The sequence below is a fragment of the Musca vetustissima genome, unplaced genomic scaffold, assembly GCF_032173495.1.
Source record: "Musca vetustissima isolate MV318-11 ecotype Yass unplaced genomic scaffold, APGP_CSIRO_Mvet_v1 utg2835, whole genome shotgun sequence".
NCBI classification, from domain to species: Eukaryota; Metazoa; Arthropoda; class Insecta; order Diptera; family Muscidae; genus Musca; species Musca vetustissima.
In genome coordinates this window covers 14,634-28,982 of record NW_026888486.1, presented here as the reverse complement: position 1 = coordinate 28,982, position 14,349 = coordinate 14,634, and the positions used below count along the sequence as shown (strand labels likewise).

At 34.8% G+C, this 14,349-nt stretch overlaps 1 protein-coding gene across 1 annotated transcript in view; it reads left to right on the top strand.

Annotated features, from left to right (window-relative positions):
- The window catches only part of LOC133336338 (tubulin beta chain), a 40,302-nt gene extending 29,707 nt beyond the window's left edge, over nucleotides 1-10,595 (top strand). Inside the window, exons 3-4 of the mRNA XM_061544631.1 lie at nucleotides 5,913-6,235; nucleotides 10,431-10,595. Coding sequence (XP_061400615.1) covers nucleotides 5,913-6,235; nucleotides 10,431-10,520 — 413 coding nt within the window. The 3' untranslated portion in view covers nucleotides 10,521-10,595. The remainder of the gene's footprint in view (nucleotides 1-5,912; nucleotides 6,236-10,430) is intronic.
- Nucleotides 10,596-14,349: the final 3,754 nt, after the last annotated feature.

The following is a 14,349-nucleotide window of genomic DNA, read 5'->3' as shown; positions in this document are numbered from 1 at the left end:
ACAAAATGGCGGACCTTTAAAAAAATTTGGCTTTATCTTAGTTCATGCGATAGCTATACACACACAGAGAAACGTGTAAAAATTTGGAATCGATTGTATTATTAGTTTTTGAGTTATCGGGCCCGCCATTCGCAAAACCAATATTTAGAGAAAAACGCGTTTCAAGTTTGAGAAGCCCTTCAGCTGTCACTTGATGCTGACTCAATAAATCGGTTATATCTTCAAGAGTTCTTGAGATTTTCACTTTAAGTTTTGTAGGGACATTCTTGAATTAGTGTAGATTCGAATTAAATCATGAAAATGTTTGCCCCTTAAGGCAATATCTTCCAAAACTGTAATGTATAAATACCATCAATGATTTCTCACAACAAGGCATCATATATTCTGACACGACACCTCAGTCTGAAGGCATATCTGCTCAAGATTGGATGCGAAGGTAGCAACATATGTAGAGCATGTGGGGAATACAGTGAAACGCTGGAACATTTCCTGTGCCAATCTGAGGGGGTGTGGATGGAGAAGAATGAAGGAGTTCTCAAAAAACACGGAATTCCTAGATTCATAGGGGAATCAAACCCAAAATGTTTTTAATGTAAACATTCACTAATTCTAACTTTCTCCGCATTTCTAGAGCGCACAACAGGCCTCAATTGGCTTATGTGTATGTCCTTCTCATGTTGGACATGTGGTGGTATTATCCACCCCTCTTTTCAACCTAACCCAACCTAAGTGTATAGACAGATAACAATAATTCTGTAAATATAAAATTGCTTAAGAGGAGTAACCGTGAAATTTTCGGTATTTTGAGGCGTTTAGCTAAATTCTCCCACCGAAAAGATTGTAATTAGACATTTTGGAAACTGCATTAATTCGAGGCGAAAAAAATCCCCAAATGCCAATGTTTTGACATAGGTCCCATATAAAGGTATTTGGCATTTCAGGCAACTTCATTTTAGATCCATGTTTTGATATACAGGTCCGACTAATTTTCCGTATTTTGAGGAACGTGGCAGCATTTTTCAACCAAAACGACTCCAATTTGGAATTTACTGAGCAGAAATTGATCCCTAAAAGTCAAAATTTGGCATAGTATAAAGGTCCCGACCAATTATCAGTATTATGAGTTTGTGTTTTGACCATATTTTCCAACCGAAAAGGCTGTAACTTGGCATACCCGGCTCTTGGTAAAAGAAAATAGCTCTCACCAGATAATTTTCAAAATAGTTCAATGTTTGGTAATTGTACCCTTCACCACACTGTGGTACAGGCATATGTTTGTAACAGGCAAATGGAAAGGAGATAGACACATGGTTTCTTTTGAGAATATGCATAGAATCCGTCTGTCTGTCCATGTTAAGTACAGGTCGTATTTATGACGCGAATTGGATGAAATTTGGCACGACTCATTTATTTGGCCAAGGACAAAGACTATTGAAATTGGGAAAAATCGGTTCAGATTTAGATATAGCTCCCATATATATTTTCGTCCGATTTAAGGTAAATGTTGCCCCCGAAGTCCCTATATATGTTTCGATTTGCCCGAAATTTGGCATAGCGTACTGAAATAAGTCTAGAATGATATCTGCTAAGTTTCGTGAAAATCGGTTCAGATTTAGATATAGCTCCCATATATATTTTCATCCGAATTAAGGTAAGTGGTGCACCAAAGTCCCTATATATCTTTCGATTTGCCTGAAATTTGGAATATCGTACTGAATTAAGTCTAGAATGACATCTGCGAAATTTTGTGAAAATCGGTTCAGATTTAGATATAGCTCCCATATATATTTTCGTCCGAATCAAGGTAAATGGCGCACCAAAGTCCCTATATATCTTTCGATTTGCCCGAAATTTGAAATAGCGTACTGAATTAAGTCTAGAATGTGAATTTTCGGAAACCTAAAATTCATACGATTTTTAAGAGCACATGACTTGTTCTGGTATGGACTAGGATTATTTGCATCGCACATAATTTAACAAAATAGCGGAACTTTGAAATTGTTCAGGGGAAAAAAGGGAAACGATCCAATTTCATACGATGAAACCGATTGTTAGTGCTTGACTTACACCGCTTCGAGATAAAAAAAAAACTTGTGAACCTGCAAAGCATAAATCTGTTATACCCTCAAAAGGTTTTGAAATTTTTAGTTAAACATTTCAAGAAGCATTCTTATGTAGTTATTTGTTCGATTTAATTAAAATACAAACTTGGAAACCGAGCCTGAGGAAGGTACCCTTAATTCCTTTTTATGCGTTTCAGTCACTCTGAACAGCTTAAAACAGCTCTTTACTTCTAATTTCCGATATTAGCTAAAATATTCTTCTTTATATGAAAACTGATTAAAGTTGCCCCACCCCCCCCCCCCCCCCCCCCCCCCATCCCCAACTCGTTAATTATTTATACGCCTTCCAACACCGCTTTAATGGCGGACGAATAAGCAGGTAATAGTACAGGGAAATAAAACAAAATAAACAACAATAACTGTGGACTGCAAACAAAAACACATGTTCCTTTAATTTTTTTCACATCCTTGGGGATTGGAATTTATTTTCTAATGTTGTCGTAGCAATGGAGGTGGTGGTGGTGTGAAGTAAAAAAAAAACAAAACCCAGAAAAACATTTTAAATATATGGGACGACTGTTGCCCTGCTCAGCTAATAAATAGTTAAACGTGTCTTTTAATTAAGATTCGTAGCTTTGTTGTGTTTTGCGCTGCTTACCTTGGTGGCAGTATTAGCTTGCGATTTTTTTCTCTTGTTTTTCTGTCCGAATTCATTTTCTATTCTCTTTGTCAGAGGACTAAAGTAAAGCATTAAGGGATTTTTTTCTTATGCATTTTCTTTCGATTCCTTGATGGCATAAAAATTACTTTGTTGTCCTATATACAATATTAATTCGCATATTTGTACATCCATATGTGTGAGTGTGTGTAAATTAATGTTAATTTATATTTCACATGAGAAGATTACATCGATTTTTTTTTTGCAAACAGATTATCATAAAAAGCTTTCTTGCTATGAAAATTACGACATTTTCACATAGAATTGAAGAAGATTGTGGGATCTTAAAGAAATAACACTACAGAGGGATGTCCTATACAGAATTGGACACAAATTAGTGGTGTTATTTTTATGTACCCGCTATTTCGGCCACCATTGAAGAAGTTATATGTTCTCCCCGATAGTCTATTAAAGCTTCGATTTTTTTAGGAATATTTTTAGGAGGGTTTATTAGAGCGTGGATTTTTTAAATAATAGTTTTAGAAATGTCTATTAGAACGTGGATTTTTAATCTATATTTTTCGGCAGGTCTATCAGAGCGTGGATTTTTTAAAGAACATTTTGAGAAAATAGTTTTAGGAGGGTGAATTTCAAAAAAGAGTCTATTAAGCGTCTATTAGAACGTGGATTTTATAAGGAATATTTATAGGAAGGTCTATTAGAGCTTGGACCTTTTTAAGAATATTTTCAAGTAGGTCTCTTAGAGCGTGGATTTTTATACCCTTCACCGCACTGTGGTACAGGGTATTATGCCTTTGCGCATATGTTTGTAACAGACAAAAGGAAACGAGATAGTCACATGGTTCCATTTGAGAATATGCATAGAATCACTTTCTGAGTCGATTAATGCATGTACGTCCGTCCATGTATTTTTGTGAGCAAAGTACTGGTCGCATTTATGATCTGATTTAGATGATATTTGACACAGCTCACTTCTTTGGCCCAAGGACAAACCCTATGAAATTTAAGAAAATCGGTTCAGATTTAGATATAACTCCCATATATATTTTCGCCCGATTTAAGATAAATGGTGCGCCAAAGTCCCTAAAAATCTTTCGATTTTCACGAAATTTGGCATAGCGTACTAAATTGAGTCTATTATGGTGTGTGCTAAGTTTCGTGAAAATCGATTCGGATTTAGATATAGCTCCCACATATACTTTCGTCCAATTTTAGGTAAATGGTGCACCAAAGCTACTATATAACTTTTGATTTGCACGCAATGTGGCAAAACGTACTAAATTAACTGTAGAATGATTTGTGCTAAATTTCGTGAAAATCGGTTCAGATTTAGATTTAGCTCCCATATATATGTTCGTCCGATTTAATGTAAATGGTGTACCAAAGTCCCTATATATCTTTCGGTTTGTACGAAATTTGGCACAGCGTACTGAGTTAAACCTAGAATGATGTGTGCTAAGTTTCGTGAAAATCGGTTCAGATTTAGATATAGCTCCTATATATATATATATATATATATATATATTCGTCCAATTTAAGGTAAATGGTGCACCAAAGTCCCTAAATACGCTTCGATTTTCACGAAATTTGGCACAGTGTACTGAATTAAGCCTAGAATGATGTGTGCTAAGTTTCATGAAAATCGGTTCAGATTTATATATAGCTCCCATATAAACATTCGTCCGATTTAAGGTAAATGATGCACCAAAGTCCGTAAATATGCTTCGATTTGCAAGAAATTTCGTACAGCGTGATGGCTTAGGTCTAGAATTAAGTGTGCTAAGTTTCGTGAAAATCGGTTCAGATTTAGATATAGCTTACATATATATTTTCGTCCGATTTCACGTAATTAGTGCACCAAAGTCTCTATATATCCTTCGATTTGCACGAAATGTGGCATAGCATACTGAATTAAGCCTAGAACGATGTGTGTTAAATTTCGTGAAAATCAGGTTCCGATATATATTTTCGTCCGATTATATGTAAATGGGGCACCAAAGTCCCTATATAACTTTCGATTTGCACGAAATTTTGCATAACGTTCTGAATTAAGTCTAGAACGATGAGTTTTAAGATTCGTGAATATCGGTTCAGATTTAGATATAACACCAAAGTCCCTAAATATTCTTGGATTTGCACGAAAGTTCTCATAGCGTACTTAATTGTGTTTAGAATGATGTGTGGTAAGTTTAGGATACATTGTTCCGATTTTACATAAATGACGCTCCAAACTCCTAATGTTTTTCCGATTTACACGAAATTTTGAACAGTGTATCAAATTGAGACTTGAATGACGTTATTGCGTTTTGTTGAATTGGTACAGATGCAGCCATAGCCTCCAAATGTATTTGGAACGGGTGTCTGATTGAAATTAAACTTTTAACAGTGCGGCGTACCGAATAGCGTGTATAAATTTAGCTATAAATCTTTTTTCATAAATTTGTCCCATGGTATGCAGACGACTCTAAATATGCCCGAATGAAATTAAATTTATTATACGTTGCAGAAAGACATTGACATCGAAGGAACATACATGTTGCTTCGAGGGAACATTGACATGCCATTGTAAGGATGTACAATATACCCAAAGTGGTGAAGGGCATCATATAGTCGGCTCAGTCCGACTTTACTACTTTCCTTACTGGTTTTAATAATATTTTAGGTGGTGTGTGGATTTTTTAAAGAATATTGTTGGTAGCCCTTTTTAATATATTTGTAGGGAGTTCAATTAGAACGTGATTTTTTTAAAGAACATTTGTAGGAATATTATTTTTAGGAAGAAATTTGAAATCATTTTTTTTTTTTAACGTGGAAAATGAGGAAACATTTGTTATACAAAAAGGTGTACCATACCCTTTAAAGAAATTATTTGATTTCACCCTGCCATTCAATCGCAACATGTTAGGGCTACTGTACCATTGAAATAGCCCTTAAGCATAATTCATGGCAGCAATAATTGTCCACTGCCAAAACGAAATTCCTGCAAAAAATTATACAACCCTTATGGCCGCAAAACTGACCAATATGTCGCTTGCAATACAAATCTCCCCACACATGCACACCCACACAATAATTAGAAATTGATTCGAAATCTTCACATGACGAACGATGTAATGTTTGTTTTTCATCCCAAAAATTTTGTTTTTTTTTCTCTTCCGTTTTCATTACAGGTCCCATGTCGATGAAGGAAGTCGATAGCCAAATGTTAAATGTACAAAGCAAGAATAGCAGCTATTTCGTCGAATGGATCCCCAACAATGTTAAGGTTGCCGTATGCGATATACCACCACGTGGATTAAAAATGTCGGGTACATTTATTGGCAACACCACTGCCATTCAAGAGATCTTCAAGAGGATATCGGAGCAATTTACAGCGATGTTCCGTCGTAAGGCTTTCTTGCATTGGTTCACCGGTGAGGGTATGGATGAAATGGAATTCACCGAAGCCGAATCTAATATGAATGATTTGATTTCGGAGTATCAACAATACCAGGTATGTGTTTTTGTGTTTGCTATTGTTGTTGTTGTTGTGTTATTTGTATGCATACATGGTATATGTAGAGATGAGTGTTAGGGTAATAGAAGGAGTGTTTTGTGCGAATTTTTGTGAAGGGAATTGTGCGGTACAGTGAAACCTACCCTGTACCATGTGGATGTACTACCTTCTATAAATCTCCTTTTACTATGGTCTAAATATATATTTTTGGAATTAAAAAATATATTTATATAGGTGAGTTTTTTCTTAATGTACATTTTGGGAAGGTCAGCTAAAAAGTAGATATTAAAGAAACAGTTTTGGGGAGGATTACATTTGAGACGTTTATTGGAAGGTGTAGTTTTCAGGGAATATTTTTATTAGAGCATGGATTTTTTAATGGGAATTTTCAAGGAAGTCCATCAGAGTGTGGCTTTTTTAAAGAATATTTTAAAGAAGTTTTATTAGATCTTGCTTTATTTTTAAATTATATTTTGAGGAAATCTTTCAGAACGTGGATTTTTTAAGGAATAATTTTAGGAAGGCCCACTAAAGCGCGAATTTGTAAATCCTAATTTTAAGACATAGTTTTAGGATTGTATATTAAGGCTATGAATTTTTAAAGCATAGTTTTAGGACGTGGATTTATAAAGCATAGTTTTAGGAAGGTCTATTATGATGAGGATTTATTAAGCATAGTTTTAGGGAGGTCTTTTATGGCGAGGGTTTATAAAGCATAGTTGTAGGAAGGCCTCTTACAGCGTGGATTTTTAAAGCATACTTTTTGGCTCTTCAGTTAGAGCGTGGATTTTTTAAGAATAATTTTAGAAAGGTATATTAAAGCGTGCATTTTAAAGCACAGTGCTAGGAAGGTCTGTATAAGCGGGAAGTTTTAATATATAGTTTAAGTAAGGTTTATTACAACGTGGATCTTTAAAGCATAGTTTTAGGAAGTTCTATTGTAGCGTTAATGTTTAAAGCACAGTTTTAGGAATGTCTATTATAGTGTGGATTTTGAAAGCCTAGTTTTAGGGGGGCTGCTTCAGCGTGGACTTTTAAAGTATAGTTTTAAGAAGGCCTGCTACAGCGTAGACTTTTAAAGCATAGTTTTAGGACGGTCGGCGGATTTTTAAAGCATAGTTTTAGGTAATTCTTTTATATCGTGAAATTGGAGAGCATATTTTTAGGAAGGTCTATTACAGTGTGAATTTTAAAAGCACACTTTTATGAAGATCTATTACAGAGGGAATTTTTAAAGCATTGTTTTAAGAAGGACTATTATAAAGGGTATTTTTAATGCCTAGTTTTAGAAAGGTAGGTTAAAGCGTGAATTTTTAAAGCATAATTTTAGGGAGGTCTATTGGAGCGTGGATTTTTAAAGTATAGGATTAGGTAGCTTTATTACAACTTGGATATTTAATGCATACTTTCAGGAAAGTATATTACAGTTTGCATTTGTAAAGAATATTTTTGAAGCATATTTTTAGGAAGTTCTTTTACAGGGTCGATTTTAAAAGCATATTTTTTGGAAGATCTATTACATCGTGGATTTTTAAAGCATACTTTTATGTTTATGCGGTGGAAGCATGATAACATAACAGTTAAATAGATCTTCTATTGATAGAAAATTCTCCTTAGATCACCTTCTTTAGGTCTCTGATTGCTAAAATACCCTCTATAGGACTTCTATGGATGAAATACATTCTGGAGATTTTATTTTCCTTCTTCAATTGACAAAAAAAACCTTCCATAAGACAATATATGGATAGAATACATTATTTAGGTCTTCTATGAATAGCATGACTTCAATAGGTCTTCTATGGATAGAATGCCTTGAGACCTATAGTTCTCATGTGGATGTAAGTTCTTCTATATTCCTCTTATAGGTCGTCTATAAGACGGAAGACATTCTCGTATTGATTGAAGGCTTTCTGTGGCGGTCTTATTGAAAGATGTCATTCTATCGATAACAGATCTTTTATAGGTCTTCTATTGATAGAGAAGATATAAATCTCCTATGTATAGAAGCCTTTCTTTGGGTTCCTTTTGAATAGAAGGTCTTTCAAAACCCTTCTGTGGATAGAATAAAGTGTTCTATTGATCTCCTATAGATATAATTTCTTCTAAAGATGGCCACTAAGGTCTACTTGGATATCAGGTCTACTGTAGATTTCTTAAGGTCTCATAAGAATAGAAAGCCTTCCATATGGCTTCTATGGATATAATACTTTATGTAGGGCTTCTATGGATATATCTCATGTGAATAGGAAATGCATAGGTCCCCAATGGATAGACGAACTGTTATATATAGATCTATAGAATCCTTTCTAAAGGATCCCTACGTATGGAGCCCTTTATTTAGATCGTCTATGAATAGAAGATCATTCGTAGGTCTCTTATAGAAAGAATGCCTTCTATAGATCCTCCATGGTTAGAAGTCTTTATATGGATAGTATATCGACGATAGGTCTCCTATGAATAGATGTTCTTCGATAACATTTTTTTAAATGTTTCCTATAGACGCAAGACCTACAGATCTCCTATAGATAGACGAGCTTCTAAAGATCGCCTATGGATTGAAGGTCTTCTACAGGTGTCACATAGAACAACTTATATAGGTCTCCTGTGAATGCAGGTCTAGTAAAGATTTTCTGTGTGTCTCATATGAATAGAAGACCCTTCATTTGTCGCCTATGGATAGAACAATTTACGACGGCCCTCTAAGGATATGAGAGCCTCTATATGTTTCCTATGGATAGAAAATACATACTATATGCTATAAGCATCTCCTAGGTTTCTAAAGGTATCCTATATATAGAATCCTTTTTTTAGGTCCCCTAGGTATAGCACCCTATAGATAGAACAATTTCTATAGGTCACCTACGGGTAGAAATCCTTTTATAAGTCTGCTATGGATAGCAAGTCTACGATAGGTTTCCTATGAGTAGATGATGAGACCTTCTACAAATCTCCTACGAACACAAGATCCTCTCTAAATCTTCAATGGTTAGACGAACTTCTGCAGAACCCCTATGGATTAAAGGTATTCTAGGGATATACTATGTTTAGAATAACTTCTATAGATCTCCGGTGAAGAGAATACCTTCTAAAGGTTTCCTATATGTTTCTTGTGGATAGAGGATCATATGTAGGTGTCCTTTAGATAGAAGTGCTTCTGTCGGTCCTATATGTATACACGAACTTTTATAGATTCCCTAAGGATATTAGGCCTCCTCCCTAAGGATATTAGATAGAACAATTTCTATAGGTCACCTACGGGTAGAAATCCGTTTATAAGTCTGCTATGGATAGCAAGTCTACGATAAGTTTCCTATGAGTAGATGATGAGACCTTCTACAAATCTCCTACGAACACAAGATCCTCTGTAAATCTTCTATGGTTAGACGAACTTCTGCAGAACCCCTATGGATTAAAGGTATTCTAGGGATATACTATGTTTAGAATAAGTTCTATAGATTTCCGGTGAAGAGAATACCTTCTAAAGGCTTCCTATATGTTTCTTATGGATAGAAGATCATATGTAGGTGCCCTTTAGATAGAAGTGCTTCTGTCGGTCCTCTATGTATACACGAACTTTTATAGATTCCCTAAGTATATTAGGCCTTCTGTCTAGGTTTGCATTGGGATATATGTAACGTATATAGTTTTTTTATTCGTGTATATTGGGCCCACTGTATTCTAACGTTACTAGAATGGACATTTGATTTGGGAGTAAACATAACGGTCCTCATATATCCTCGTATGATATGGTCATAAAAGGTGTGTTTGTGTGTGTGTATGAATGTGACCATGAGTGTGTCCATATGTCCTATACCCCGTCTACAAAATACAAATACAATGTATGTATGGGTGTATGTGGCATATGGTTAACGGGTATAACGCACTCACACACACACACACCTCTACCTATAAACCACACATTTGCCATTGCAACAGGACGACGACGATTTTACCCGGAATCGGAAGCTGTTTGATGTTTGATATTTTTTAATTAAAAACAATTTTTCAATGATTTTTCCCCATACCCTTTTCCCCTCAAAATCCCCCCACAACATGCTCTCCAAATTCGCAACACAATCTTTGTACAACGTAACGTAACGTTTCGTCGATTGGTTATGTTTTGTTTGTTTTCATTGTTTTCTTTCGTCTTCATGTTGTTTTCATTGTTGTTGTTATTTTTGTTATTTTGCAGGAGGCTACCGCTGAAGAGGATGTTGAATTCGATGAAGAGCAAGAAGAAAATGAGGCATATGAAGCTGATATTCAAAATGGTGGCATGTAAATACATCCCGCACCAAACACACCAAAGTATGCAAACACACACACATACTTACACAAAGATAAATGAATGGATGGTTGGGTGAATTCATGGTGCATTGGAGAGAAAAAAGAATGTTGCACTTATACAAACAACCGACCGCATACATTTATGTACATTGCCGGACGTAAATTTTAAAACAGCAGCAAATAACCGTCACCATCAACAGCCAGTATCGACCGCCATCTCTCTGTCCATATATGTTAACTCATCAACCTGCCGATGATGATGACGACCATGTTCATAACGGAAGGAAATAATTTAAACGTATTTGCTATCCTTGAATTCCCCAGCAATCAGGCAACCATCCATCCATTCATCCTGACCCAATCACAATTATCCTCTACTTGTCTGTACCGGCCAAGTAGCTGCAGTTGTATGTGTGTGTGTGTACAACTGATGTGCATACATACAATATAATTACACTTTTTTGTAGCCTACCAAATAAATTCCCTACAATAACATCCCACCCTTTTCTTCCTATCAACAAAAACATTCTGTAGAGTAGAGGTTATATATACATATATTTTTTCTTATTTTAAATATTATTTTTTATTATTATTATGTATTTTTATTATTGATAATAATAAGAAGAAGAATACCAACTGTTTGTAAATCCGCAATTTGCGCGTAATTAATTCATACCAATGTATTTGTGTATCTTTGTACGTCTGTCTGTATATCTGTTTAAAATAAAGCGAAAATATAAAATAATAGGAAGTAACCAGTGAGTGTGTTTTTTTCTCTTACCCAGTGGACAAATTTATTGGAAATTGGAAGTGTCGAAAGGTAATACAACTAGTTAGAAAGTATCCGGAAGTGTTTCCGACAAATGAATTTATGTTTGTCTATTTTTTATAATCGACAAATATGACCAGTAAGGAAAGTAGTAAAGTCGGACTGGGCCGACTATATGATACCCTTCATCATTTTGGGTATATTCTACATATGTATCCCAACAGACGACGCGTTTTTGTTATATATCTATATGTGAACCGATTTCAGGGAAACTTGCCAGAGACTAATTAATAATACATCAGTACGTTGTATCAATCGGCCTAGCTATGGATCTTTTTACGAAGCTTAGCAACTTCATTCAGTACCATATACCAAAATCCGTGCAAATCGAAAGGGGCTTTGGTGCACAATTTACCTGAAATCGGACGAAGATATATATGGGAGCTATATTTAAATCTAAACCGATTTTCACGAAACTTGGCAGACATCATTCTACAATTAATTCAGTACGCTATGCCAAATTTCGTGCAAATCGAAAGATATTTAGGGACTTTGGTACACAATTTACCTTAAATCGGACCAAGATATATATGGGAGCTATAACTAAATCTGAACCGATTTTCACAAAACTTGGCAGACATCATTCTACAATTAATTCAGTACGCTATGCCAAATTTCGTGCAAATCGAAAGATATTTAGGGACTTTGGTACACAATTTACCTTAAATCGGACCAAGATATATATGTATAGCTCCCATATGCCAAATTTCGTGCAAATCGAAAGATATTTAGGGACTTTGGTACACAATTTACCTTAAATCGGACCAAGATATATATGGGAGCTATAACTAAATCTGAACCGATTTTCACAAAACTTGGCGACATGATTCTACAATTAATTCAGTACACTATGCCAAATTTCGTGCAAATCGAAAGATATTTAGGGACTTTGGTACACAATTTACCTTAAATCGGATCAAGATATATATGGGAGCTATATCTAAATCTGAACCGATTTTCACGAAACTTTGCACACATTATTCTAGACCTTATACATTATGCTGTGCCAAATTTCGTGCATATCGAAACATATATAGGGAATTTGGTGCAACATTTACCTTAAATCGGACGAAAATATATATGGGAGTTATATCAAAATCTGAACCGATTTTTCCCAATTTCAATAGGGTTCTTCCTTGGACCAAACAAATGAGCTGTGCCAAATTTCATCCAATTCGGATCATAAATGCGACCTGTACTTTATTTACAATTTAACACCTACAGACGGACGGACGGACATGCATAAATCGACTCAGAAAGTGATTCTATGCATATTCTCAAAAGGAACCATGGGTATATCTCGATTATTTTTGCCTGTTACAAACATATGCACAAAGACATAATACCCTGTACCAAAGTGTGGTGAAGGGTATAATTAACTCATCAATCTTTTCCTTGGAGGGAACAAATTTCAAGCCAGCTTTGAAGTACATAAAAATATGCTTAATACTTCCAAAGAATCCGTTTATTTCCATTGTACAGCGGCAACACTGTGGATAGCGCCATCTATTGAAGCGCATAATTGGAAATCACAAGGCAAAAGCTGAAAAGTCCCGTACCTGTCATGTCTTAAAATAATAAAAATCGATATTTTCGCACAATTTAAGGAGGATTTCTTTCGGATTTGAAGAGACTAGATATGTGTGTCCTTTATCCGTTTGTCCATTAAATATAGGACCGTTTCATTTTCCAAAGAAGAAGATCTGTTACAACGTGGATTTATAAAGCATACTATTTAGCCGTTCAATTAGAGCGTGGATTTTTAAGGAATAATTTTAGAATGGTATATTAAAGCGTGCATTTTTTAAGTACAGTTTTTCGAAGGTCTGTTTAAGTGTGGATTTTTAAGGCATAGTTTAAGGGAGATTTATTACAGCGTCGATCTTTAAAGCATAGTTTTAGGAAGTTCTGTTGTAGCGTGGATATTTAAAGCACAGTTTTAGGATATTATATTACAGTGGATTTTTAAACTTTGTTTTTGCAAGGCTTATTAAAGCGTAAATTTCGAAAGCCTAGTTTAAACTTTTTAAAGCATAGTTGTAGGAAGGTTTATTACAACGCAGATTTCTAAGGCCTAGTTTTAGGAAGGTAGTTTAATTTTATGAAGGTCTATTTGAACGTGGTTTTTTAAAGTATAGGATTAGGTAAAGTATAGGATTACATCGTGCGTATTTTATGCACGCTTTTGGGAAGGTATATTACAGCTTGCATTTTTAAAGAATGATGCAGGAAGCATGCTAACATAATAACGTCAGTTGAATGGATTTTCTATGGATAGAAAATTCTGCATATTTCACCTTCTTTGGGACTTCGATTGCTAAAAGGTCGTCTATGGTATAGGTGTGCGCGCACGACGTCGTATCCGCACAACTAGAAAATCAACGAAATAACACTTAGGGATAAAAGTGTTTCAGTATATTTGGATTTTTATTTTATTATTCAAAATGCGTTTTGTATGTATAAAAAAAATTTAAAAATAACAGAACAATTGCTGTTTTTTTAAGAATTAAATTTTTAATAATTATCGTAATATTTAATATTATAATATGATTATTATCTCGGTATATGCTACTTTATAAACTTTATTTGATTTTTGTGACATATACAATTTGTAATTCATATAAAAACATGTTTAATAATGCTTTTAATTTATATAATAACAAAAATTAAATTCAACAATATTTTTTTTCCGACCACAAAAATGTACACACAATTTTGTTCTGTTTTCTCTCACACATACTAACGCATTTTAATTTTGGGCACCTATGGACAGAAGGCATTCTCGTATTGATTGAAGCTTTCCATGGCGATCCTATTGAAAGAATATGGTCGCTATTGTTTTTTGATAATGATCGGTTTGTTTTTGGCGGATGAAATGGTCGCTCTAGAGATCCCAATTGTGACCCGAACATCACGAAATTTTACACAGAAAAAGGGGTCCGTTCATGGAATATGCATGACTTTTTGGTGAAGATTTGAAAAATTACAAATCGTG